General features: G+C 59.4%; 1 protein-coding gene across 8 annotated transcripts; it reads left to right on the top strand.

Moving 5' to 3' along the window:
• The first annotated feature begins 2,264 nt into the window (after nt 1-2,264).
• ERCC2 (ERCC excision repair 2, TFIIH core complex helicase subunit) lies at nt 2,265-26,941 on the top strand. 8 transcript variants are annotated; one of them, XM_048834344.2, is made up of 23 exons: nt 2,265-2,296; nt 3,991-4,090; nt 4,896-4,973; nt 5,399-5,461; nt 5,781-5,894; nt 6,579-6,695; nt 8,028-8,144; nt 9,089-9,212; nt 10,646-10,742; nt 10,818-10,951; nt 11,627-11,795; nt 12,840-12,958; nt 21,823-21,892; nt 22,011-22,080; nt 22,636-22,737; nt 22,940-23,003; nt 23,525-23,646; nt 24,818-24,910; nt 25,284-25,356; nt 25,673-25,743; nt 26,028-26,171; nt 26,403-26,546; nt 26,687-26,941. In XM_048834344.2, the coding sequence occupies exons 1-23, from the start codon at nt 2,292-2,294 to the stop codon at nt 26,777-26,779; spliced, it is 2,283 nt and encodes a 760-aa protein (XP_048690301.1). In that variant the 5' UTR covers nt 2,265-2,291; the 3' UTR covers nt 26,780-26,941. The 8 variants fall into 8 exon arrangements, 6 of the variants coding, with proteins under 6 accessions (XP_048690301.1, XP_048690306.1, XP_048690303.1 ...); XM_048834346.2 differs by lacking the exon at nt 2,265-2,296 and adding an exon at nt 3,187-3,389; XM_048834345.2 differs by lacking the exon at nt 2,265-2,296 and adding an exon at nt 3,187-3,398.
• The last annotated feature ends 88 nt before the right edge of the window (nt 26,942-27,029 follow it).

Genomic DNA, 27,029 nt, shown 5'->3' with positions numbered 1-27,029 from the left:
TTCTACAGGTATGTTCGCAACAAGAAGGTGTTCAGGGAAAGTGTGGGACCCTTACTGAATGGGGGAGGCAACCTAGTGACACATGATGTGGAAAAAGCTGAAGTACTCAATGCGTTTTTTTCCTCGGTCTTCACAGATAAGGTCAGCTCCCAGACTGCTGCGCTGGGCAACACAGTATGGGGAGGAGGTGAGCAGCTGTGAGTGGTGAAAGAATAGGTTAAGGACTATTTAGAAAAGCTGGACATGCAGAAGTCCATGGGTCCAGATCTAATGCATCCAAGGGTGCTGAGGGAGTTGGCTGATGTGATTGCAGAGCCATTGGCCATTATCTTTTAAAACTCATGGCAATCGGGGGAGGTGCCGGACGACTGGAAAAAGGCTAACGTAGTGCCCATCTTTAAAAAAGGGAAGAAGGAGGATCTGGGGAACTACAGGCCAGTCAGCCTCACCTCAGTCCCCGGAAAAATCATGGAGCAGGTCCTCAAGGAATCCATTTTGAAGCACTTGGAGGAGAGGAAGGTGATCAGGAACAGTCAACATGGATTCACAAAGGGCAAGTCATGCCTGACCAACCTGATTGCCTTCTATAATGAGATAACTGGCTCTGTGGATATGGGGAAAGCAGTGGATGTGATATATCTTGACTTTAGCAAAGCTTTTATACGGTCTCCCACAGTTTTCTTGCCAGCAAGTTAAAGAAATATGGGCCAGATGAATGGACTATAAGGTGGATAGAAAGCTGTCTAGATCATCGGGCTCCATGGGTAGTGATCAATGGCTCCATGTCTAGTTGGCAGCTGGTATCAAGCAGAGTGCCCCAGAGATCGGTCCTGGGGACAGTTTTGTTCACCATCTTTATTAATGATCTGGATGATGGGATTAATTGCACCCTCAGTAAATTCTCAGCTGACACTAAGCTGGGGGGAGAGGTAGATATGCTGGAGGGTAGGGATAAGGTCCAGAGTGACCCAGACAAATTGGAGGATTGGGCCAGAAGAAATCTGATGAGATTCAACAAGGACAAGTACAGAGTCCTGCACTTAGGACAGAAGAATCCCAGGCGCTGCTAGAGGCTGGGGACCGACTGGCTAAGCAGCAGTTCTGCAGAAAAGGACCTGGGTATTACAGTGGATCGAGAAGCTGGACATGAGTCAGCAGTGTGCCCTCGTTGCCAAGAAGGCCAACAGCATATTGGGCTATAGGAGCGTTGCCAGCAGATCGAGGGAAGTGAGTATTCCCCTCTATTTGGCACTGGTGAGGCCACACCTGGAGTATTGCGTCCAGTTTTGGTCCCCCCACTACAGAAGGGATGTGGACAAATTGGAGATAGTCCAGCAGACGGCAACAAAAACGATTAGGGGGCTGGGGCACATGACTTACGAGGAGAGGCTGAGGGAACTGGGGTTATTTAGTCTGCAGAAGAGAAGAGTGAGGGGGGATTTGATAGCAGCCTTCAACTACCTGAAGGTGGGTTCCAAAGAGGATGGAGCTCGTCTGTTCTCAGTGGTGGCAGATGACAGAACAAGGAGCAATGGTCTCAAGTTGCAGTGGGGGAAGTTTAGGTTGGATATTAGGCAACACTATTTCACTAGGAGGGTGGTGAAGCACTGGAATGTGTTACCTAGGGAGGTGGTGGAATCTCCATCCTTAGAGGTTTTTAAGGCCCTGCTTGACAAAGCCCTGGCTGGGATGATTTAGTTGGTGTTGGTCCTGCTTTGAGCAGGGGGTTGGACTAGATGACCTCCTGAGCTCCCTTCCAACCCTGATATTCTATACTCTATGAAATGTTTGTATCTAGAACCTGTGAAATGAACGGTGGCTCCCCCCAAAATCCATGACTCCAGAGCTGGGGCAACAAAAATTGCAGGACTGGCCATAAAACCCTGAGAGCTCGCAGCACTGCTCTCGCCATACGGGTCACCCTCCCCCAAGCCCTCCCTTACCCCCATCCACCCTAACCCCAGATGCCCCAGGCAGGGTTGGTCCTGCACCTCTTGGCTCGATTGCTCAGGCCTGCCCATCCATAGAGATCCCCTGCGCTGCGCATGCCTGCCCGGCGCAGCCGAACCCACCGCGCGCTTCGGGCTCTCAGCCCACCCTGCCGCTCAAGCGGCCCGGCCGCGCCTCTCAGACTTGACTGGCAGTGTCTTCACCCAATGGACGTCGGACTCTTCCCAACTGGTCGGCTCTCCAGCCAGTAGGCGGAGAGGGCGGGAGTCGGACCGAGGTGGGAACCGTCAGAGGGCGGGGCAGGGCCGGCATGAGGCGTGGGAGGGGCGGGGCTCGGAACCATGAAGTGAGTGAGGGGAGTCGTGGGGTGGAGGAGCCGGGAGGGAAGCCGGGAGGTGGGGGGGATGGAGGAGGCGGGGACACTGGGGAGGGGAGCGATGGGGGGCGGGGCGGTGTTGTGGGGGGTGGAGGAGGCGGGGACAGTGGGGAGGGGAGCCGTGGGGTGGGGGGGATGGAGGAGGCGGGGACACTGAGGAGGGGAGCCGTGGGGTGGGGTGGGGTGGGGAGCGGGGCGGTGGGAGTGTTGTGGGGGGTGGAGGAGGCGGGGACAGTGGGGAGGGGAGCCGTGAGGTGGGGGGGATGGAGGAGGCGGGGACACTGAGGAGGGGAGCGGTGGGGTGGGGAGGGATGGGGGGCGGGGTGGTGGGGGTGTTGTGGGGGGTGGAGGAGGTGGGGACAGCGGGGAGGGGAGCTGTGGGGTGGGGGGCGGGGCGGTGGGGGTGTTGTGGGGGGTGGAGGAGGCGGGGACAGTGGGGAGGGGAGCCGTGGGGTGGGGAGGGATGGGGGGCGGGGCGGTGGGGGTGTTGTGGGGGGTGGAGGAGGCGGGGACAGTGGGGAGGGGAGCCGTGGGGTGGGGAGGGATGGGGGGCGGGGTGGTGGGGGTGTTGTGGGGGGTGGAGGAGGTGGGGACAGCGGGGAGGGGAGCTGTGGGGTGGGGGGCGGGGCGGTGGGGGTGTTGTGGGGGGTGGAGGAGGCGGGGACAGTGGGGAGGGGAGCCGTGGGGTGGGGAGGGATGGGGGGTGGGGCGGTGGGGGTGTTATGGGGGGTGGAGGAGGCGGGGAAAGCGGGGAGGGGAGCCGTGGGGTGGGGAGGGATGGGGGGCAGAGCGGAGGGGGTGTTGTGGGTGGTGGAGGAGGCGGGAACAGCGGAGAGGGGAGCGTGGGGGTGGAGGGGCCGGGACAGTGGGGTGGAAGGGCGTGGTGGGGGCGGGTAAGAAGCCCCCAGCAGTGCCTGGCCTCCTGCCCTGGCGCAGCCTGCCTGTGGCACAGCAGGCAAAGCGCGGGAGGCTGAGCTGGAATTTTCTGATCCAAGAGCTGAAGATGTGACGCCACCGAGCTTAGATTACCATATTTCTGGTTCCCAAAAGAGGACGTTTGGGGGTACTGGAGGTGGTACTGCGATGGGGGTACTCACTGGAGGTGGGGGGCAGTGACTGCCTGTCATCGTGGCAGGACGGTTGGTGCATGGTCAATGCCTCCCTGCAGGCCCCCTCCTAGGGTGACCAGACAGCAAATGTGAAAAATTGGGGCTAGGGGTAATAGGAGCTTATATAAGAAAAAGACCCCCAAATCGGGATTGTCCCTGTAAAATCGTGACATCTGGTCACCCTACCCCCTCACCGGGGCTGGAGCCTGGGTTGGTGGGATCTGGCAGCTGTGACTTGCAGGGGAATGGACCAATCAGCAAGCGGACCAATCAGGGCTCTTTCTGAGCTGCACCTTGTCTGCTCTGCAAAACCCCTGGACATTTCCTGTTGTTTTAAAAATCCTCCCCGGGCAGAGAAAGGAGGCTTAAAAAGGAGGCTCTGTCTGGGGAAACCCGGACATACAGTAACTCCAACTGAGCACGGCCCTGAATCAGGTGCTGAATTTGTTTGCTCATTTCTGGGCCAGCCTCCTCTGCCCCACTGTGCCAGAAAGTGCCCCTCATCGCGACGGTTCAGCTGGGCTCTCTGAACCCATGACTTGGTCTCATTGTCAGGCTGAACATCGATGGGCTGCTGGTGTATTTCCCCTATGACTACATTTACCCGGAGCAGTACTCATATATGCTGGAGCTCAAGAGAACGCTGGATGCCAAGGTCTCTCCTGGGGGTGGGGGTCTGTGTGGTGGTGGGGAGCACTGGGGGTGGGGGTGTTACACATCTCACTGTGTATGGCTAAATACCAGTGCTTGTATTCACCCATGTTCCCTTCGGAGCCCCTGAGCCCTGCCCAAGTGGAGCTCCTGGCATGCAGCCTGTCACCCAGCTTGGGCACCCTGGGCTAGAAGGCACATGTGGTGCCCCCTCAGAAATTAGCAGGGTGAATCTCTGTCTGCTGGGAGCAGTGATATGCTCTGGGGGTTGCATGCCACCAGACCAGATTGGCGGGCTGGTACAGCCATCTCCCCGCTGTGGTCGGCACTCTGCTCCAGAAGATGAAGAGGTGCCCCAGAGGTCTCCTGGCTGGGCAACTGTGGGGTTGGAATGGGCGGTGTTTGCTGCCCCTGGAGCCTGAGATCTGGTTGTGGGTGCAGGGGTTGTTGGCTGTGACGTGTCATCCTATCCCTGTATCCCCCCCCTCTCGCCCCCAGTGTGACACTGCCCCTGCGCTGCCCAGGCCACTCTGCTGGGAGGGACCAGTGTGGCCCAGTCCAGCCAGTCTCAGTGGGGTCCTTCTGCAGCCTCCGCTCCTCCCGGACCCGCCTCTGTCCCAAGCTTGGTGACTCCAGCTCCCAGGTCCTTTCCTTGCAGGACTCTTGCTGTCTCCCCTCTCTTCTCTGGCCCTTCTGGGTCCCTGCAGAAGCAGGGATTGGGACTCCATAGGTCCTGGCTCAGCCTTCCCTGCTAGCTCCCTGCCCACCTCCTTGGGACTCCCTGTGTGATGGCTGTTCCTCTCTCCCAGGGCCATGGCGTGCTGGAAATGCCCTCGGGGACTGGGAAGACTGTTTCCCTCCTGTCTCTCATTGTGGCCTACCAGCGGGTGAGTGCCAGGCAAGAGCTGGGGGCGGGGACTGCCAGGTGCGTGTCTAGGTGGCCCACTGGGAGAGGCACTTTTCCCAAAGGCCAGCGTGGCTGGGTGGCAGGCACTGGCCCAGCCCTGGCTCTATCCCGCAGATCTCGTGGGTGGGTCTGGGCAGGGGCTGGAGCTGCCTCTGCTTGTTCCACTGGCAGAGCCCTGGGGCTTGGGGTCAGGGCCTCTTCTATGCCCCTCAGGTCCCATAGCCAGGTGGGGGTGATCACACGGTCCCCCCATCCCTGGGGCTGTAGCTGTGATGGTGGTGGGGAGGGGAAAGCAGCCTGGGGAGTTTGATGTCCTGGCTGCTCCAGGCTCGTCATCGGTGGCCTCTGGGGATAGCCAAGCCCCCATCCCGCCCAGTAATGGAGGTGTCTGGCCTGTCTCCCTAGGCCCATCCGCTGGAGGTGACCAAGCTGATCTACTGCTCCAGAACCGTGCCTGAGATCGAGAAGGTGACCAGGGTGTGGGGGGCAGGACCTGTATGCGGTGGTGCCTTGTGTTGGGGGGGTGGGGGAATCATGGGCGGCCTTGCTGCCCTGTGGTGGAGAGTGGGGAGGTTGTGGGGGCCCCCCCTCACTGCCCTGGTGGGAGGAGGAGTCGGGGGGAGGGAGAGTATGTGGGGGATGCTGACAGAGCCCCTTATTGCCCTGGATGGAGGAGAGGGAGGGAATGGGGGATCACAGCAGGACCCCTCACTGCCCTGCGGGGAGAAGGGTGTGTGGGAGGGTGTGGGGAATCATGGTGGGCTCATCACTGTCCCTGCTCCTGCAGGTCATTGAGGAACTACGGAAGCTCCTGGATTTCTATGAGAAGCGGACAGGGGAGAAGCTCCCTTTCCTTGGCCTGGCTCTGAGCTCCAGGAAGAACCTCTGCATCCACCCCGAGGTGAGTCGGTTCCGGGCTCCCCAACCTTGGGACCCTGGTTCTGGGGCACAGCCAGGGCTCAGCTGCCCGGCAGGCCGGGGGAGGAGCCCGGGGCTGGTCTGTCCTCCATGCCTGCCGGCCCACGGCCAGGCTGTCCCGTTCAGAGACCTGCCCTGGGCAGAGGCCGAGGCTGCTCCATAGAGTGACTGTGGAACTGCTGCCCCCTGCCCTCCCCTCCTCTGGAGCCAGATACCACCTGCCCTGCCCCTTCCTGTGCATGTCCTGGCCCGAGAGGCAAGTGACTCCACTGCCTGTGTGCCCCAGCAGCTGCCCCTTTATATGAGCATGTGCGGTTGGGTCTCGGAATGTGCCAGTGCTCACTGCACGGACTGGCTAACGGGCCTGCGAGTCGGGAGTGAGGGGCACTGGCAGAGCTGGGGGGAGCCCCGAGCTGGGCTAACGGGGCTGCGAGTCGGGAGTGAGGGGCACAGACAGAGCTGTGGGGGTGGAGCCCAGGGCTGGGCTAACAGGGGGGCTGCAGGTCGGGAGTGAGGGGCATTGGCAGATCAGGCGGGGGAGGGGAGACAGTCCTCCCTCCCCCCTTACCCCCCCCCCGGTGCGTTACACATGGTGCTCTCCAGAACTGAGGGCCCCATGGCCAGGCGCCCTTGGCTCTTTGTCCGGCCTGACGGCTGCTCGTTGTAGGTGAGCTCACTGCGGTTCGGGAAGGAGGTGGACGGCAAGTGTCTGAGCCTGACGGCGTCGTACGTGCGGGCGCAGCAGCAGTGGGACAGCGCCATCCCCTCGTGCCGCTTCTTTGAGGTAGCAGGGCTCCTGGGCGAGGGTCAGCCCCTCCCGGCCCATGGGGCTTCCCCTCCTGGGAGGTGGTGTGGCGGGGGTTTGACATGTGGCAGGGGTTTGACAGGGGTTTGACATGCCAGCTGAGCACTGTCACTAGAACCGAAGGGCTACTGGGATGTTTCCCCGGGGGTACCCTGGGCTGTGAGGCACTTTGCTGCCATGTGCCGGAGCACACGGGAGCCTTGTCTGTGCCCGCCGGGCTCAGCTCCGCTGTCCCCCTGCGGGTTAGCAATAGTGACGCTCCAGCCTCCCAGCACCCGCAAGCAGCATTCACAGATCCGCTGGCTCAGAGCGCCCAGCCTGGCTCCCTGGTCCCAGCCCAGCTTGCAGCCCTTCCATTCGTTTGTACCGAGAACCAGGCGAAGCTCATATGACAAAGAGCAGAGGTTCAAGAGAGAAGTCTTGGAAACAAATGGTTACGAGTCAAACAAAATCCTAACTCGTCTTAGAGATCCCAGACGTAACTCACCAGCTGCTCACCTGTCTGAGGGGGTCTTGTGCCTGGGCTTTTTCCAAGCCAGGCTGGCTGTGACCCTGCATTCATAAGACAAACCATTGGCAGCTGGGCCCTGGGGGGCGGGATCCCAGGTGTGTCTCTGTGTTCCCCAGGCATACCGGCCTTGGTCTTTGATCTTAGGCATAAGCAGGGCGCCGCCGGAGCTTGTGTGGTGTCGTGGCGACTTTGCAGTTTGGGTTATGCCAGTGAACTCTCACCGTAAGACACACGATACCCAGGAGAGACATGGCCAGTGTCCCCTGCCTGATGCTGAACCTGTGCATCACCTTCTGGTCGTAACTCACAGGTCCTAAGACGACATGGACAGCCTCCCCCTCAGACGCTCTCCTGTGGCCAGCCGGCAACGGGCTCTCACTAGAGGCCGCACATGCCACCCATTGGCACAGAATGATGTAGACATCAGACCCAGGGGATGCCTGTAAACCCCTCTGCACCCCGTATGCCCTCTGCCAGGTGGCACCAAGAGGTCTGCCCTCCCCGGGGGAAGCTCCTGGCCCCATCGGCCAGCCTAGGACACTGGCGAAGAGGAGACCCACTCTGCTGCCCTGGCTGCCGGCTCTTGCCATTAACACTGATGGGAGGCATCCCTGCGGCCCACTTGGAAGGGTTAATGGGCAGGGAACTGGGCAGCAGGGACGATAGTGTGAAGGGGCTGAGGAGTTGAGCTGGAGCAGCTGGAGATGGGCTGGCCCAAGGCCCGGAGCAGCAGAGGGAGGGACGTGAGCCTGGGTGGCGCTAGGCCCTGATGTCAGCGTGCTGTTTCCCCCCCCCCACAGGAGTTCGATGCCCATGGGCGGCAGGTGCCCATCCCCTTTGGTGTCTACAACCTGGATGACCTCAAAGGGTACTGTCGGCAGAAGGGCTGGTGCCCCTACTTCCTCGCCCGCTACTCGGTACGTGGCGGGCCATCGTGCCCTGCTGGGCCCAATGTGGGGGTGGGGAGCGGGGTTCACTGAAACCCTTCTCCTCTGGCAGTCAGCAGGGCAGCAGGGTACGGGGTGGCCCACCTGGGAGCCCAGTCCAGCACTGCCTGTCGAGGGGAAGGAGCTGTGATGCTGGGTGATGTGCTCCTGGGGTGGGTGACTCCCCCCCTGCTGGGCACAATGCCTGCCTGTCCTCCAGCCCCAGTGGCTCTGGCCTCCTCTGCCCCACTGGCTGTGACCCAAGCTGGGTACTCCCGCACTGGGCCCAATTCTGTTCCAGCGCTGGCACTGATCCATTGAGTGGGTCTGCCCCAGGGCGAGTGAGATTCAAATCAGGCCCCTGGCAGACTGTAGGAGGCTTGGCCCAGGGAGGCTGCTCATGGGCACTTGGGTTGGGCAGAGGCTGAAGCTGAGGCAGGTGCTGGTCCCCCAGGGCCATGTGTTCCCGAGGAGTCACAGCAGGTTGCGGAGCTGAGTGGGGCCAGGCCTGGGCTGAGTGAGCCCCCAGAGCAAAGCAGGTAGTTGTGGCAACAGACTCCTCTGTGAGCTTCCCCCCCGGGGGCTCCGGGCATTCCATTAACTCGCTGGCCTAGGCAGCTAGAGCAGCCTCAGCCCATCCCACCCAGAACTGCCTGCCTTGGCGGCAGGGCCGTCGAGTGCTGTGCGGCTGCCCGCTGGGCTGAGGCCAGAGCCCAGCTGCTCCTGGTGCAGCCCGTCCTGACTGCTGCTGTGCACAACCCTGCTACCGGGCACGGAGCCTCCCTCTCGCCCGGGGGCTGCTGGCCTGTGGCTCTCTAGGGCTTGCCAGGGAGGTGGTATGCCAGCCTGGGGCTGCCTGTCTCTGGGCCCCCAGCGGGGTGGGGGTATGTGTGTGTGTGTGCGCTGGGCAGTAACCCTTTCCTTCCTTTGGTCAGATCCTCCATGCCAACATTGTCGTGTACAGTTACCACTACCTCCTGGACCCCAAGATCGCAGACCTGGTGTCCAAGGAGCTGGCCAAGAAATCCGTCGTCGTATTTGACGAAGCTCATAACATTGGTAATGGGATGGCTGAGCCTACGCAAGGGGGCGGACAGGGGCAGGGGGGCGGGGCTTTCTGCCATGTGTGCCTGGTCCCTGCCTGCCATTCAGTACTTAGGGCCCATGGTGGGGGCGGCTGAGCCCCTTTCGCTGACACTGCGGGCCTGCTCCATGCCCGGCTGGCTGACATGGATAAATGTGGATAAATTGGAGAGAGTCCAGCGAAGGGCAACAAAAATGATTAGGGGTCTGGAACACATGAGTTATGAGGAGAGGCTGAGGGAGCTGGGATTGTTTAGTCTGCAGAAGAGAAGAATGAGGGGGGATTTGATAGCTGCTTTCAACTACCTGAAAGGGGGTTCCAAAGAGGATGGCTCTAGACTGTTCTCAATGGTGGCAGATGACAGAACGAGGAGTAATGGTCTCAAGTTGCAGTGGGGGAGGTTTAGATTGGATATTAGGAAAAACTTTTTCACTAAGAGGGTGGTGAAACACTAGAATGCGTTACCTAGGGAGGTGGTAGAATCTCCTTCCTTAGAGGTTTTTAAGGTCAGGCTTGACAAAGCCCTGGCTGGGATGATTTAACTGGGAATTGGTCCTGCTTTGAGCAGGGGGTTGGACTAGATGACCTTCAGGGGTCTCTTCCAACCCTGATATTCTATGATTCTATGACATGCTGTCCCGGCTGGTTATGAATGTGCTGGGCGGGCAATCCTTGCACCAGCCCCCTGGGGAACGACTCCCCGCCTGATCTGGGTATGGATGTGTCTCCAGATGGCCGGGCGTGGTATTGCTCCCATTCCCCGTCATGCCCCTTGGGCTCCCAGGGGAGTGGGAGGGCTCAGATCCCTTCCCATCTCCCTCCACTTCGTCAACCCCTCTGTGCTGACGAGGTGCCCAATCGCTTCCGGCTGCCCACTCCCTGCTCGGGGCCGTGCAGCCCGGTGCCTGTGTTGGTCTGGTTGGATCCAGTGCCCCAGGGTCCGCTCTCTGGCATCTGAATGTTCCCTGGTTCAGGGCATCCCTACCTCCTCTGCCAAGTTCCTCCTGACCCCGTGTCCTGTTGTGGCTTTTTGCTCCTGCCCTGCAGCTGTCACTCGGGACAGGACGCTGCTCTTGCCCAAGCCAGGGGGACTGCCCCAGGCCCCGTGTTGAGGTGTCCCTGGGTCCCAGCATGTCATGGCTGTTGTCTTCAACTACTGCCGGCTCTGGTCTGGGGGGGCCTGTGTGTAAAGGCTAGCCCCTGCCCCCGATCCCTGTTTGTTACTGTCCCCACTGGCAGAACTGACCTATCCTTTCACTCTGCCGGTGGGGTGTCTGCCCAGCCTGGTCCCTGTCAGGGGAGTCGAAGTCTCTGCCCCCCTCCCACCTGGGGTTTAGTCCCTCCCCAAGGTCCCCTGCCCACCCCAACTGCTGGGTTCCCCTGGAGACCAGGTGCCCTGTTCCTGCAGACAATGTGTGCATCGACTCCATGGGGGTGAATATCACGCGCCGGACGCTGGATCGCTGCCAGGCCAACGTGGCCACGCTGCAGGCTACCATCCAGAAGTGAGTGCCCTCCCCGTGCCCCCTCCCTGCCCTCCCTGTGCCCACCTGGGCTCACAGGCGCTGGTCCCCTTTCAGGATTAAGGAGACGGATGCCCAGAAACTGAAGGAGGAATACAGGCGGCTGGTGGAGGGGCTGAGAGAGGCCAACATTGCCCGGGAAACGGACATCTACCTGGCCAATCCAGTGTTGCCTGACCAGATTCTCCAAGGTGGGCCCTGCTAGCTGGTGGCGGGAGGGTAGCATTGCTGGGGGCCAGCGTCTCCCAGTGCAGCTAGAACAAACAGAACTGGCTGGCTGGGGTATGGGATACTGGGCCTTTTGCTGCTACGGTATAGCTGGATCCGATCCAGCCCCAGGCCAGGGGACTGGCTGGCACTGGTGGGGGTGGGCAGGGAATGGATGCAGGCCCTTTCCTCTCCAAGGGGTGCTGGCTCCAGTCCAGCCCCAGGGAAGGGGGTCTGGCTGACCTTGAGGACACTGGGGGCAGGTGGGGACTGGGACACAGGGCCTTCCCCCCCATGGCATCAGTTCCACCTCAGCCTGGGCTGGTGTTGACTCAGAGACCTTTCTCTGGGGCCCCCTGGTGCTGTACGTGAGATGAGCTGGTATTTCTCAGCCCTCTCCCTGCCCGTACTTCTGATCTCCTTGGAACCATGAAGCCTGAGCCCAGCCCTGATCCCTGGCTACTGGCATAGGCCTTGCAGTCAAGGGCATGGTGGACATGCATACCCAGCATGGACTTGGGCCTGTGCCCCCCCCTTGGGCAGGGACCTGGGGATAGGTGGGCTGCAGCAGTGGCATGCTCACCCTGGTCATGCCCCCTTGTGGGTGGCGCATGGGCATGGGCAGGCTGTGACTCAGGGTGAGCCTGTACCCCTTGCAGAGGCCGTGCCCGGGAACATCCGGACAGCCGAGCACTTTGTGGGCTTCATGAAGCGCTTCCTGGAGTACCTGAAGTCACGGCTGCGGGTCCATCACATGGTGCAGGAAAGCCCCCCCTCCTTCCTCAAGGACGTCTTCGAGAAGGTGTGCATCGAGCGCAAGCCACTGCGGTAAGCAGCTGGCCTGGGCCCGGCCAGTGGAGCCAGCCTGCCCCTCTGCTCTGCGCCCCTGCCCGGCCTGGCCTGCCCCTCTGCTCTGCGCCCCTCCTTGGCCTGTCCTGGCCCCTCCTCGGCCTGGCCTGCCCCTCCGCTCTGCGCCCCTCCTCGGCCTGGCCTGCCCCTCCGCTCTGCCTGTCTCCTCGGTCCATCCTGGCCCGGCCTTCCCTGGCCTGACCCCCTGCTCTGCGCCCCTGCCCAGCCTGGCCTTCCCTGGCCTGCCCCTGTGCTCTACCCGCCTCCTCGGCCCATCCTGGCCCGGCCTTCCCTGGCCTGCCCCCGCACTCTGCGCCCCTCCTCGGCCTGGCCTGGCCCGGTCCTCCCTGGCCTGCGCCCCCAACTCTGCGCCCCTCCTCGGCCTGGCCTGCCCCTCTGCTCTGCGCCCGTCCTGGCCCGGCCTTCCCTGGCCTGCCCCCACCCCAACTCTGCGCCCCTGCTCAGCCTTGCCCATCCTTCCCTAGCCTGCCCCTCTGCTCTGCACCCCTGCCCGGCCTGGCCTGGCCCTCCCTGGCCTGCCCTTCTGCTCTGCGCCCCTCCCTGTCTCAGCCTGCCCCTCTGGTCTCGGCACCCCTCCCTGGCCCAGTCTGCCCTCCCCACTAGGGCATTGCCCACCTGCCACTGTGCCATGCCTTCCCCCTGGAGGTGCTGGCACTCCTCCGATATGGGCAGGTAGGTCTCGCAGCCCCCCTTGCTGTACAGGGTTTGGCTTGTTGAATCTCAGCACCTCTTGGCTGAGCTGCCTCTGGCCTGCCCATGTGGGGTGCCATGGAGGTGCTTGACGTGGCCTGCCTAAGGTCACTGGATGCCCTGTGCTCTGCTCAGCCCTGGCTGGCTCTGCAGCTGCACCAGGCTGGGAGTGGCATTAACAACCCCCCTGCAGCCGCAGTGTGTGGGGCTGGAGGGCAGATAAAGGGGCATCTCCTGCCCAGGAGGTAACATTCACCTCCCACATTCCCGCCCCGCTGTGGTAACCCCCTCGACCTCTCATGCCTGCCGTAGGTTCTGTGCGGAGCGGCTGCGCTCCCTGCTCCGCACGCTGGAGATCGTGGACATTGCTGACTTCTCTCCCATCACCCTCATCGCCAACTTCGCCACGCTCGTCAGTACCTACGCCAAGGGTAAGGTGCCCCGCGACTGGAAGCCAGGACTTCTGGTGTTGCTCGTGGTGTGGCCTTGGCCTGGTGGCTCCCTCTTGGTTTCCCGGGCAGTCTGAGGGGCTTGCAGGGAGTTGAGGCTCTCAAGCACATCCCGCTCTGGGTGTGAAGCCTTCAGGCTGCTGCTGGAGGAAGAGGAGGGCACTGGCACCAGCCTGGTGCCCCCACTGAGAGGTCTGATCCTCGGTGTTAATGGCTGGGTTTGGATGATGGCCCTTGACCGAGCTCCTCTCTCAGGGTTGGGGTGGCAGCAGCGGCTGGTGTCTACAGTAGGCCACAGTGAATCTTCCGAGTCTGGCTGGGTGCCCCACTGGTGTGCCGGAGTCCCTTGGGTGTGTGCTAGATGGGCAGGGGGCACTGGGCTGCGTTGGCTGCCGGACTGCCCAGGAATTCCTGATGGGCCGCGGGGTCCTTCTGTGCCTGGCTCTGCGGGGCCCAGGCCACTCTTTCCCGCAGACGGGGCTGTTGCTCAGCTGGGAGCAGGTGGAGAGAGATGCAGTGGGACACAGCTTGGCCTGGCAGAGTGTGGGGCTCCTCATGCCAGGCCCAGGCATGCACCATAAGCATAGCAAGAGAAAGCCTTGGCCTCTTTGCCCCCTGACCAGGCGCCCCTCAGGAGCCAGCAGGGGGCTGTTTGGTGCCAACCCCCAGCGCGTGGCTCCTGACTCGCACCCCACAGCAGCGTGTCCCCCAGCCGAGGAGCCAGGCCCTCTCCCCAGGGCTCACCTTGGCCCCTCCTGCCTTGGAGGAAGCAGCTGTGGTTCTCAGGGCCCTCTGAGGAAAGGGGAACACAAGGGGGCTGCAGATCTGTCTGGACCAGGGCATGCTGGGGAGGGGAGGGAAGTGGGGCCAGCCATGTGTCTGGGCCCATGGATGCCAGGTGAGGGGCGGGGCCTGGGGCTGGTGTGCGTCCAGGCCCGTGGTGGGGCGTGCCTGTGGGGGGGTGAGGTGTCTCTCCAGGCCAGTGTGCTGACGTGGCAGTGGAATATAAATACCACGTAAATCTCAAGCATTCAGCCGCGGGGATGCAACAGTTTCAATCCTCTTAGTGCTAAGCAGCTTGCTCCCCTTCCAGCACGTGGACTGGGGCCTTCCCTTCAAAGTGGCTGCCCAGCGGGCCTGGCTGGGACAGACACTTGCAGCACAAAGCAGCTGGGCCTGGAGGGCACCGGCTCCTCTCCTAGTGCTGGGAATGGAGCTTGGGCAGTGGGTGTGTAGGGTGGGAGGGGGTGAGCAGGGTCTGGGGTTTGGGGTGGGAGGGGGTGAGCGTGTTGTACTTAAAGTACTGTACAGGATCTTTTGAGGGGGAATAAGGCAAAGCATCACATTTATTGGTAACCTATGTATCAATCAACACTGTCGGTTAGTCTCTAAGGAGCCACAGGCACTCCTCTTCTTTTTGCTCTTCTTTAGTGAGCCCACTTGACAAGTTTTATTGTTCTTGGGTCTGGCTTCCATCCCCTCCCCAGCTGTTGCAGCTATCTGGAGGTGCTTGCTTTCCAGGCCTTTACTCATTCACACCTCCTTCATTCAACAGGGTAATTGATTAAAAGGGGGCAGGTGGGATCTTATTCTGCTCCTAGCAAAAAGACTTTTTTAACATTATACCAAGGCTCAATACAAAGTTTTCTGTATAAGGATCTGATGCAAAGTTGTACAAAAACAGAGGCATAATACAAAGTCATATGAAAGTTATGTGAAGATGCTTAATGCAGAGATTTATCATAGAATCATAGAATATAAGGGTTGGAAGGGACCCCAGAAGGTCATCTAGTCCAACCCCCTGCTCAAAGCAGGACCAATTCCCAGTTAAATCATCCCAGCCAGGGCTTTGTCAAGCCTGACCTTAAAAACCTCTAAGGAAGGAGATTCTACCACCTCCCTAGGTAACGCATTCCAGTGTTTCACCACCCTCATAGTGAAAAAGTTTTTCCTAATATCCAATCTAAACCTCCCCCACTGCAGCTTGAGACCATTACTCCTCGTTCTGTCATCTGATACCATTGAGAACAGTCTAGAGCCATCCTCTTTGGAACCCCCTTTCAGGTAGTTGAAAACAGCTATCAAATCCCCCCTCATTCTTCTCTTCTGCAGGCTAAACAATCCCAGCTCCCTCAGCCTCTCCTCATAACTCATATGTTCCAGACCCCTAATCATTTTTGTTGCCCTTCGCTGGACTCTCTCCAATTTATCCACATCCTTCTTGAAGTGTGGGGCCCAAAACTGGACACAGTACTCCAGATGAGGCCTCACCAATGTCGAATAGAGGGGAACGATCACGTCCCTCGATCTGCTCGCTATGCCCCTACTTATACATCCCAAAATGCCATTGGCCTTCTTGGCAACAAGGGCACACTGCTGACTCATATCCAGCTTCTCGTCCACTGTCACCCCTAGGTCCTTTTCCGCAGAACTGCTGCCTAGCCATTCGGTCCCTAGTCTGTAGCTGTGCATTGGGTTCTTCCGTCCTAAGTGCAGGACTCTGCACTTATCCTTATTGAACCTCATCAGATTTCTTTTGGCCCAATCCTCCAATTTGTCTAGGTCCCTCTGTATCCTATCCCTCCCCTCCAGCGTATCTACCACTCCTCCCAGTTTAGTATCATCCGCAAATTTGCTGAGAGTGCAATCCACACCATCCTCCAGATCATTTATGAAGATATTGAACAAAACCGGCCCCAGGACCGACCCTTGGGGCACACCACTTGATACCGGCTGCCAACTAGACATGGAGCCATTGATCACTACCTGTTGAGCCCGACAATCTAGCCAGCTTTCTACCCACCTTGTAGTGCATTCATCCAGCCCATACTTCCTTAACTTGCTGACAAGAATACTGTGGGAGACCGTGTCAAAAGCTTTGCTAAAGTCAAGAAACAATACATCCACTGCTTTCCCTTCATCCACAGAACCAGTAATCTCATCATAGAAGGCGATTAGATTAGTCAGGCATGACCTTCCCTTGGTGAATCCATGCTGGCTGTTCCTGATCACTTTCCTCTCATGCAAGTGCTTAAGGATTGATTCTTTGAGGACCTGCTCCATGATTTTTCCAGGGACTGAAATGAGGCTCACTGGCCTGTAGTTCCCAGGATCCTCCTTCTTCCCTTTTTTAAAGATTGGCACTACATTAGCCTTTTTCCAGTCATCTGGGACTTCCCCGGTTCGCCACGAGTTTTCAAAGATAATGGCCAATGGCTCTGCAATCACAGCCGCCAGTTCCTACAAGCGGGGTCTGGGGCGAGCAGGTGGGAGGGGGTAAGCGGGGGCTGGGGGCGAGCAGCTGGCAGGGTAGGAGGGAGCAAGCAGCTGGCAGGATAGCAGGGGGCAAGCGGGGAAGCAGCTGGCAGGATAGGAGGGGGCTAGTGGAGCCGGGGGCGGGAGGGGGGTTGGCGGGAGCGAGAGGGTGAGCGGGGCCCAAGTGCAGGGGATGAGCGGGGACAGATGGGGCCTGGAGGGGGTGAGCGGGGCCCGAGTGCAGGGGACGAGCAGGACTTGGCTTTCCTGCTTGTTTGTATCTTTGCCTGTCATGCCAGGGCTGGGCTCCCAAGAGCTTGGTGGTCTGTGAGTTCAGCGGGGGTTGCAGACACCACTGCAAATCTGAGATGGTAGCTGCCTGAACAAGCAGGGAGAACTGGAAGTCCTGGTACAGTCAAGTAATTATTAATTGATTGGAATAACAGAGACTTGGTGGGATAACTCACATGACTGGAGTATTGTCATGGATGGATATAAACTGTTCAGGAAGGACAGGCAGGGCAGAAAAGGTGGGGGAGTTGCATTGTATGTAAGGGAGCAGTCATACTGCTCCGAGCTCAAGTATGTAACTGCAGAAAAATCTGAGTGTCTCTGGATTAAGTTCAGAAGTGTGAGCAACAAGGGTGATGTCGTGGTGGGAATCTGGTATAGACCACCGGACCAGGGGGATGAGGTGTGGATGAGGCTTTCTTCCAGCAACTCACAGAAGTTACTAGATCGCAGGCCCTGGTTCTCATGGGAGACTTCAATCACCCTGATATCTGCTGGGAGAGCAATACAGCAGTGCACAGACAATCCAGGAAGTTTTTGGAGAGTGTTGGGGACAGCTTCCTGGTGCAAGTGCTGGAGGAACCAAGTAGGGGCCGTGCTCCTCTTGACCTGCTACTTACAAACAGGGAAGAATTGGTAGGGAAAGTAGAAGTGGGTGACAACCTTGGCAGCAGTGACCATGAGATGGTTGAGTTCAGGATCCTGACAAAAGGAAGAAAGGAGAGCAGCAGAATACGGACCCTGGACTTCAGAAAAGCAGACTTTGACTTCCTCAGGGAACTGATGGGCAGGATCCCCTGGGAGAATAACATGAGGGAGAAAGAAGTCCAGGAGAGCTGGCTGTATTTTAAAGAAGCCTTCTTGAGGGTGCAGGAACAAACCATCCCGATGTGCAGAAAGAATAGCAAATATGGCAGGTGACCAGCTTGACTTAACAGTGAACTCTTCGGAGAGCTTAAACTCAGAAAGGAAGCTTACAAGAAGTGGAAATTTGGATAGATGACTAGGGAGGAGTATAAAAATATTGCTTGAGCATGCAAGGGTATAATCAGGAAGGCCAAAGCACAATTGGAGTTGCAGCTAGCAAGGGATGTGAAGGGTAACAATAAGGGTTTCTACAGGTATGTTCGCAACAAGAAGGTGGTCAGGGAAAGTGTGGGACCCTAACTGAATGGGGGAGGCAACCTAGTGACACATGATGTGGAAAAAGCTGAAGTACTCAATGCGTTTTTTTCCTCGGTCTTCACAGATAAGGTCAGCTCCCAGACTGCTGCGCTGGGCAACACAGTATGGGGAGGAGGTGAGCAGCTGTGAGTGGTGAAAGAACAGGTTAAGGACTATTTAGAAAAGCTGGACATGCAGAAGTCCATGGGTCCAGATCTAATGCATCCAAGGGTGCTGAGGGAGTTGGCTGACGTGATTGCAGAGCTATTGGCCATTATCTTTGAAAACTCATGGCGATCGGGGGAGGTGCCGAACGACTGGAAAAAGGCTAATGTAGTGCCCATCTTTAAAAAAGGGAAGAAGGAGGATCTGGGGAACTACAGGCCAGTCGGCCTCACCTCAGTCCCTGGAAAAATCATGGAGCAGGTCCTCAAGGAATCAATTCTGAAGCATTTAGAGGAGAGGAAAGTGATCAGGAACAGTCAGCATGGATTCAAGGGCAAGTCATGCCTGACTAATCTGATTGCCTTCTGTGACAAGATAACTGGCTCTGAGGATGAGGGGAAAGCAGTGGACATGTTGTTCTTTGACTTTAGCAAAGCTTTTGATATGGTCTCCCACAGTATTCTTGCCAGCAAGTTAAAGAAATATGGGCTGGATGAATGGACTATAAGGTGGATAGAAAGTTGGCTAGATTGTCGGGCCCAGCGGGTAGTGATCAATGGCTCCATGTCTAGTTGGCAGCCGGTATCAAGCGGAGTGCCCCAAGGGTCGGTCCTGGGTCCGGTTTTGTTCAATATCTTCATAAATGATCTGGAGGATGGTGTGGATTGCACCCTCAGCAAGTTTGCAGATGACACTAAACTGGGAGGAGAGATAGATACGCTGGAGGGTAGGGATAGGATACAGAGAGCCCTAGACAAATTAGAGGATTGGGCCAAAAGAAATCTGATGAGGTTCAACGAGGACAAGTGCAGAGTACTGCTCTTAGGAAGGAAGGATCCCATGCACCGCTACAGACTAGGGACCGAATGGCTCGGCAGCAGTCCTGCAGAAAAGGACCTAGGGGTTACAGTGGACGAGAAGCTGGATATGAGTCAACAGTGTGCCCTTGTTGCCAAGAAGGCCAATGGCATTTTGGGATGTATATGTAGGGGCATTGCCAGCAGATCGAGGGACGTGATCGTTCCCCTCTATTCGACATTGGTGAGGCCTCATCTGGAGTACTGTGTCTAGTTTTGGGCCCCACACTACAAGAAGGATGTGGAAAAATTGGAAAGAGTCCAGCGGAGGGCAACAAAAGTGATTAGGGGTCTGGAACATATGAGTTATGAGGAGAGGCTGAGGGAGCTGGGATTGTTTAGTCTGTGGAAGAGAAGAATGAGGGGGGATTTGATAGCTGCTTTCAACTACCTGAAAGGGGGTTCCAAAGAGGATGGCTCTAGACTGTTCTCAGTGGTAGCTGATGACAGAACAAGGAGTAATGATCTCAAGTTGCAGTGGGGGAGATTTAGGTTGGATATTAGGAAAAACTTTTTCACTAGGAGGGTGGTGAAACACTGGAATGCGTTACCTAGGGAGGTGGTGGAATCTCCTTCCTTAGATATTTTTAAGGTCAGTCTTGACAAAGCCCTGGCTGGGATGATTTAGTTGGGGATTGGTCCTGCTTTGAGCAGGGGGTTGGACTAGATGACCTCCTGAGGTCCCTTCCAACCCTGATATTCTATGATCCTGTGGCCTGCCAGTCAAGCGTTGCTTGTGCTCCGTGGTGCCCCCGGCAGGCAAGCTCAATGAGACTGGATGGCTAACGGGAGAAGCCGAGCAGAGGGACCCCAGCTCCTGTGTGCAGCACTCACAGGCAGTGCAGCGCTCGAGCCCAGATACTTCTCAGCTGCCCACAAGGAAACGCCCACCCTGCCCCCAGCTGTGGTCCGCGGGCTGTTTCAGGGAGAGCTGTGGCAGATGGCAGAGCAGCCGAGCTGGGTGCTCCTTGCCCTGAGCCGTTGGAGGGCTGGCCTGCAGCCAGGCTGCCCCCACTGGTCCCTGGGCGGGTCTCCAGCTACACAGGGGCTAGGGCATTCCTGGGGCAGTGCAAGCCAGAGAGGGGCTTGGTCACCCCTGCCCTGCAAACTCGGTTGCCCCCCGATGCTATGCTGCTGTAACTTCTGCCCGGGCCGCTCACAGCCAGCCTGCCGGTCGCACCTCAAGTGTCCGTTCCAGCAGGCTGTCAGCAAACACCAGCCACACGGACTTCCACCAGCCTTGGTTACCATTGCAGGGTGACCCTAACTCACTCCCAGCCCCAGATGTTCCCCCCAAACGTGTGTTCTGCACAGTCCAACCCTCTCCTGGCCAGTTCAGATGTGTTAGGTCTGTTGCCGCTCTAAGGTAGGGGTGAGTAAACTATGGCTCGCGGGCCATATCCGGCCTGCCAGCCGATTTAATCTGGCCCTCGAGCTCCCACAGGGGAGCGGGGTCTGGGGCTTGCCGCGCTCCCATACTCCAGCCGGGGAGCAGGGTTGGGGGCTGCTCCATGTGCACGTTCCGCGGCTCCCAGAAGCAGCGTCATGTCCCCCCTACTGCTCCTCCATGTAGGAGCAGCTGGGGGCTCTGCATGATGCCCCCACCCCAAGTGCCACCCCTGCAGCTCCCATTGGCCAGGAACTGCGGCTACTGGAAGCTGCATGGGTGGCGTCTGCAGGCAGGTCAGTGTGCAGAGATGCCTGGCCCTGCCTTCGCGTAGGAGCCGGAGGGGAGACATGCCGCTGCTTCTGGGAGCTGCTTGAGTCAAACGCTGCCTGCAGCCTGACTCCCTCCCGCGCCCCAATCTCTTGCCCCAGCCTGGAGCCCCTTCCCACACTCCAAACCCCTCAGTCCCAATCTGGAGCACCCTCCTACACCCCAAACTCCTCATCCCTAGCCCCACCCCAGAGCCCGCACCCCCAGCCAGAGCCCTCACCCCTTCTTGCATCCTAACCCCAATTTCGTGAGCATTCATGGCCCCGCATACAATTTCCATACCCAGATGTGGCCCTCGGGCCAAAAAGTTTGCCCACCCCTGCTCTAAGGGGATCAATATACAGCAGTCTGCTGCCCCACGTGGTGGTCCCCACCCTATTCCCAGCCCTGGATTTGTTTGGATTAAAGAGCAAAGCATGTTTATTTAGCTACACGGAGGCAGGTTTTAAGTGAGCGCACGTCCAGGGCATTGAAGTTAGAAATGGTTATAAGAGAACTACAGATAAACCGCTTCCTAGTGTTAACAGCCTAGCCTGCGCTCGAGGTAGGATTCCTTACCACATGCTCCCAGTGTAACTGCTGACCAAATTCCCAGGCCAGGATCTGCTTCCCAAGTTCCTTCTGTTGTCTTCAGGGGAAGTGAGAGCGGTGTTCAGGGAGTGCTACCTTGGGGTGCTTTTGCTCCTCCCTTTCATAGTTCAGGCCCCTTTTGAAAAGCATTTTCCTGAGGGTTACCCCTAGGCAAAGGTCATTCCCAGCGCGATGACGGACACCAGGAGCGTGGTGGTGACAGTGGTTCCTTGCTACTGTTTGCTAAGATGCAGATCTGTTTGCTACTGCCCACTGCCTTGCCAAAGATGGCCACTGGGCAGGGGATGGCCCATCAACTTGGATGACACCTGGCTAGAGGCATTAGCTTGTCCTTTGTCCTTGAGAAACAGGTTTAGCCATTGCCCAGGTGTGTCTGGGAAATGCTTTGGTCCCGATTTCAGCCTCTGTTCATAGCTTTACACACAACGTTGCTATGTTTCCCTGTGTTCGTGACCAGCGAGTTAGTAGTTTCCAGAACCCTCACAAGGCGTGTTCGGTACAAAACTCCTTACAGTGGGGTGCAGGGAGTGAATACGGGGGTGCATGCAGTCAACTGGCCAGTGTGTGTGTGTGTGGAGACCCCGGCGGAGCAGCAAGGAGCGGGGGATTGAGGGCGGGGGGGTGCCCAATCCTGGCACAAGGGAGGGTGAGATGTTGAGTCGTTCCGCTAAAGCTGCTGCGGGTGGTGCTGGTAAGGAGCAGCTCCCTGCCTCCCCGGAGGGGGCTGCATCTCGGTGGTGGTGGGGGCAAGGCACAAAGGGAGATCCCAACAGCTCGCTGACTCCAGAGCTCTGACTCCTCTGCAGGCTTCACCATCATCATAGAGCCCTTCGACGACAGGACCCCCACCATCGCCAACCCCATCCTGCATTTCAGGTGAGTGGGCGGGGGAACTGGCGTGGAAAAGCCATGGGCTCTGGTGGGGGGTGGGCAGGCTTGCCTGGGGGCTGCTGTTTGCTGCCTGCACCCGAAGACACTCATCCTGTCCTTCCAGCTGCATGGACGCCTCCATCGCCATCAAGCCGGTCTTTGAGAGGTTCCAGTCGGTCATCATCACCTCGGGGGTAAGTGGCAGCCTGGGGCGTGGCTCCTGGGCCTGGGAGAAGCTGGGCTGGAGCTGTGGCCCCTGGGGGGTGCCGGTGAGTGGCCCTTGCTCTGCTAGGAACAGCCCTTCCTGCTCAGCGGGTGCTTCTGCCTCCTCTGTCTGGTACATTCAGGGCTGCATCCTTGGTGTGTGCCGCGACTCGGGCCATCCGGCTTCTCCGTCCCCTGCAGAGCGGGCCCGGCCTGGGCACAGGTGGGGGTTCTGGGGGCGCATAGCTGGAGCCCTCTGCTGCCCTGGCTTGCCAAGGGCCCGTGGGCTGGGCTGCTGACCCAGTGCTGAGAGTCCAGCTTGGCTCCTACGTGTGTGTGGGGACCCCCCAAACCCTGGCACTCCTTGTGGGTCGCCCTGAGAGCAGAGCCCTGTCCTGGCACAGCAGAGATACTTGAGCTGTCTGTAGCTGGCATCTCTGCTCAGCCACCACCTCGTTTCCAGGCCTTTGGGGTGAAGGTTCCATGGGTGGTGTCTGGTGAACAGAGGCCCCCCAGCTCATGCTTCACCCCATGTCCCCATGTAGACGCTGTCCCCGCTGGACATATACCCCAAGATCCTGGATTTCCATCCTGTTACCATGGCCACCTTCACCATGACTCTGGCCAGGACCTGTCTCTGCCCTATGGTGAGTTGACGGCTGGGCTAGGTGGGGGGTAGCTGCACGGGGCTGTGCCTGGGGGAAGGAGGGGGGCTGCCAAAAGTCTCATGCTCCCCCCATCTGGGCAGTTGCTGGGCACCTCTGAGCCCCTGCCCCCCTGGGGGCAGCCGCTGGGCGCAGCTCGGCTCTGGACCGGGGCCCACTTACCAGCATCCTGTTTTCCTTTCAGATTGTGGGGCGAGGAAACGACCAGGTGGCCATTAGCTCCAAGTTCGAGACCCGTGAGGACATTGGTAGGGATGCTACAGGACGTTAGCCTGGTGGGGAGGATGTGGGTGCCACCCTGGGGCATGGGCTCATCCTGGAGCCACCTCTCCTATTCCCAGCTGTGGTGATAGGCTGCCCTGCCAGGGGCTCCTCCCACTCCCATCTGTCTTGGCTCTGCGGACAGAGTTGGGGTCCCCCAGTGACAGCTTGGGCTGTGGGAGCCGTTGCTGGGGGTGTAGCAGCAGCCGGCTCCCCTTGTTCTGCCAGGAGGTGCTGTGCCAGAATTGGGGGGGGACCCATGCTGTATTGTGTGACTGAGCTGGCGACCTTCCTGGCCATGCCCGTGGCCCTTCCCCCCCATGGCCTTCTCCTGCCACTGGGGAGCTGAACATGTACCCCCCGAGTGCTGGCTGGAGCTGCCCCTGGCATGGGCCAATGTGGGGCCAGATCTCGGCTTCAGTCCCTGCCCCACCACTGTGTGGGTGTTCACCCCCCACCACGGCCCACCTGGCTCTGGACCCACGAGACCCTCCCTGACCTTTCCCAGCTGTGATCCGGAACTATGGCAACCTGCTGCTGGAGATGTCTGCGATCGTGCCTGATGGCATTGTGGCCTTCTTCACCAGCTACCAGTACATGGAAAACATCGTGGCCTCGTGGTACGAGCAGGTGCGTACAGGGGGGCCAGTGGGGGCTGGTTGCAGAGGGTCCTGGGGACTGGCCAGTGCTGCTGGAGTGGCTGGGGGGAAGGGTGGCCTGGGAGGCACAAGGGATTTCCCTGCTCCACTTCACTGCCAGAAATCCCAGGCTTTTCCGCGGAGAGGGTGCCCGCTGCTGGCCCTGCCCATGCCCCACCCACACAGCTGCTGCCAAAGCCACTGCCTTGACAAAGAAGCCCAGCCGGTGTGGGAACAGTGTGGCAAGGCAGCCGGTGGCACGGAGCCTATGGGCAGGCCGGCAGAGCAAGCACCACACTGAGGGATTCCTAGGCTGAGTTCTGTTAACGCCATGAACTCTGGTGCCTAATGGGCACTGGGGCATCTGGGATCCAGACTGGCCCCTTGCCATTCCGGGAGGGGAGATCACAGTGCAACACCGGGACCCTGCCAGCATTCCTCAGGGAATGCTGGTAGGAAAAGGCCCTTTAAGGGAACCAGCAGGGAGTGGCTGGGAAGGGCCCTGGCTGTGTTAGCTGGCTCCCCACAGCAGTACCTCCTGCTGGCGGAGCAGGAGCCAAGGGGCCAGGAGCCGATGGATTCGTCCTGAGCTCCAGCCCTGCCTGCTCACAGCTGTAGCTGCCTGGCCGGGCACTGAGCCACAGCGAGTCTCTGGGAAAGCAGTTTATCTCCTGGCTTATCTCCAGCCGCAGTTCTCCTGGGTGAGGCAGCTCCATACTGCACCCTTCCTGGCATGGCACACTGGCACCAGGCTGCATCCCACTCCCTCAGTCAGGTCCCCCATGGGACTCAATTCCACCCCTCTGAGAGGGAAGGGAAGGGTCTGGCTTCCCCTGGGGGGTCTCCCTTCCTGCTCCTGGCAGTGTGGGACCCCTGGGGAGGGAGGAGTGCTGGGTTTCACAGCCCCACGGCAGTGCCTGCCTGCCAGCTCCTGTCTGGTTTGTTCTCCACCCTGTGACACAGCAGAGCTGCCCGTGTCCAGATGCTGCAGCCCCTGCCCAGCGCTGGAGCGGCCTAGTAACGAAGGGGAATGTGCTGCTCTCCCCCACAAAGCCATAAGCGGGATTGGAACCTGCACCCAGCCCTGTTGTGGGTTCCAGCTGAGCCCGGGGCTCCCTGGGCAGCTGAGCCCTGATATCTGACCTAGGCTGCATTCCCCCCAGGGCATCCTGGAGAACATCCAGCGCAACAAGCTCATCTTCATCGAGACGCAGGACGGGGCCGAGACCAGCATGGCACTGGAAAAGTACCAGGAGGTGGGCACTGTGGCAGCACCGTGGGGGGCTGTGCCTAGTCCTGGTGCTGGAGAAGGGAGAGGCTGGCCCCTGCAGGCTAAGCGAAAGCCATGAGGCTGCAGGTTGGGATGGAGCGGAGCTGCTTGATGCTAGGGAGCTGACTCCTTATGCCGGGCCGGTTATGACAGTGCGGATCTGCAGGGATGGAGGGAGACTCCTCAGTTGAAACTGGCTGTGCCCACTCCTGAACTCAGCCCTAGCTCTCCCCAATGCACACCCAGCACCGACCTTCCCTGTACAGCACTGGCTGTGGGGGTGGGGGCGGGGGTGGAGGGGAAGGCCAGTGGGAGTGGAGTGACAGTCCCAGATTGGTGTGACCCCTGTTTGCACACAGGCCTGCGAGAATGGGCGGGGAGCCATCCTGCTGTCCGTGGCCAGGGGAAAGGTGTCCGAAGGCATCGACTTCGGTGAGTTTTCTTGCTGGGGAGTAACAGGGAGTCACAGTGTGGGTCTGCCCCAGCTCCCCTGCCTGGCCTGCTGCTGTTTGGGGGTGCAGGACCTTCTCAGGACCTGAGCACAGCTCTTCCTGCTCCCAGCAGGGCTCGCTCTCTGTGCCGGGGCAGAGCACAGGGGGTGAGGTGCCCTCGGTCCTGTCCTTTCTCTTGCTGGCAGTAGCTTGTGCTTGATTTTTGACCACAGGCCCCTTGTGTGGCACCGGCCTGGGGCCCTGCCAGGGGTGGTGTGCAGCAGGGGGGCAGCCTGACCTCTGATCTGCCCCTGCAGTGCACCACTACGGGAGAGCTGTGATCATGTTCGGCGTACCCTATGTCTACACCCAGAGCCGCATCCTCAAGGTGAGCTGGCACCATGTGCCCCAACACTTAGCCCTGCTTGGCTGGGGCCCAGTACCTAGTGGGGGAGGGGTGAAGAGACTAGGCTCCTGAGAATGCAATGGGGATCAGCCTACAGGGCCCTGCTGGGGTGGAGAGTGGGTGTGAATGCTGGAGCGGCACTGGGGTCCCAGCCCTGCTGCCCCCGGAATTTGAGGTTCATAGCAGGAGCCTTGTGTCCCAAGGCTGTGTCCTGTCCACTGCAGCTGGGCAGGGCATGTGCCACAACCCTGCTCTTGTCCCCTCAGGCACGGCTGGAGTACCTGCGTGATCAGTTCCAGATTCGGGAGAACGACTTCCTGACATTCGATGCCATGCGGCACGCAGCGCAGTGCGTGGGCCGGGCCATCCGTGGCAAGACAGACTACGGGCTCATGGTCTTTGCAGACAAGGTGGGTGGGCAGATGGGGCAAGGCAGCGGGTAGGGCTGTGGGCACTGCAGGAAGTGGCTGCTGAGCAGGCTTCGCCCTGGGCCATGAGTCAACCCCCCAGGGGCTCCAGCCTACTAACCCACAGTGAAATGCAGGCGCGCACCCCACCACCCCCAGAAGGGAAAGATGGCCCGCTCTGGTGGGCAGAGGCTCCACAGCTCAGGGTTGTCTGGGTCTCTTTTTGGTTGGTAGCGTTTTGCCCGGGCAGACAAGCGGGGGAAGCTGCCACGCTGGATCCAGGAGCACATCACGGACGCCAACCTCAACCTCACAGTGGACGAGGCCGTGCAGGTGGCCAAGTACTTTCTGCGCCAGATGGCCCAGCCCTTCCACAAGGTGAGCGCTGTCCTGCGGCTGCGGGAGGCGGGGATGGTCCCTCCTGAGCACTTGCCAGCCCTGGAGTGGGGAACTGGCTGTAAGCTCAGGCCAGGGTGCAGGCCTCAGCCCTGCTCTCATGGGCTGTGTGGTTTTGGCAGGAGGACCAGCTGGGCCTGTCCCTGCTCACTCTGGAGCAGCTGCAGTCGGAGGAGATGCTCCGCAAGATCACGCAGATCGCGCACCAGGTGTGAGCCGGAGCGGCAGCTGTAGGGGACCTTGGCTCACCCAACATGCTGGCAGAGGGCTGGCTCCAGCGGCAGACAGGTGCTGGCCCTGCGGCCAGGGCCTTGTTTGATACTGGCTTTTATACTGAAGGTGACTGTCTGGGACACAGCAATAAAGAACAGGACATAGCCCGTGTGCTGTGCCATCACCCTGCGCCAGCCCCTGGGAACCAGGAGACCACACAGGAGGATGCTGTCCCCTACCCAGCCAGGGCAG

The sequence above is a fragment of the Caretta caretta genome, chromosome 23, assembly GCF_965140235.1.
Source record: "Caretta caretta isolate rCarCar2 chromosome 23, rCarCar1.hap1, whole genome shotgun sequence".
In the NCBI taxonomy this organism is placed as follows: domain Eukaryota; kingdom Metazoa; phylum Chordata; order Testudines; family Cheloniidae; genus Caretta; species Caretta caretta.
This window is presented reverse-complemented; position numbering and strand designations above follow the sequence as displayed.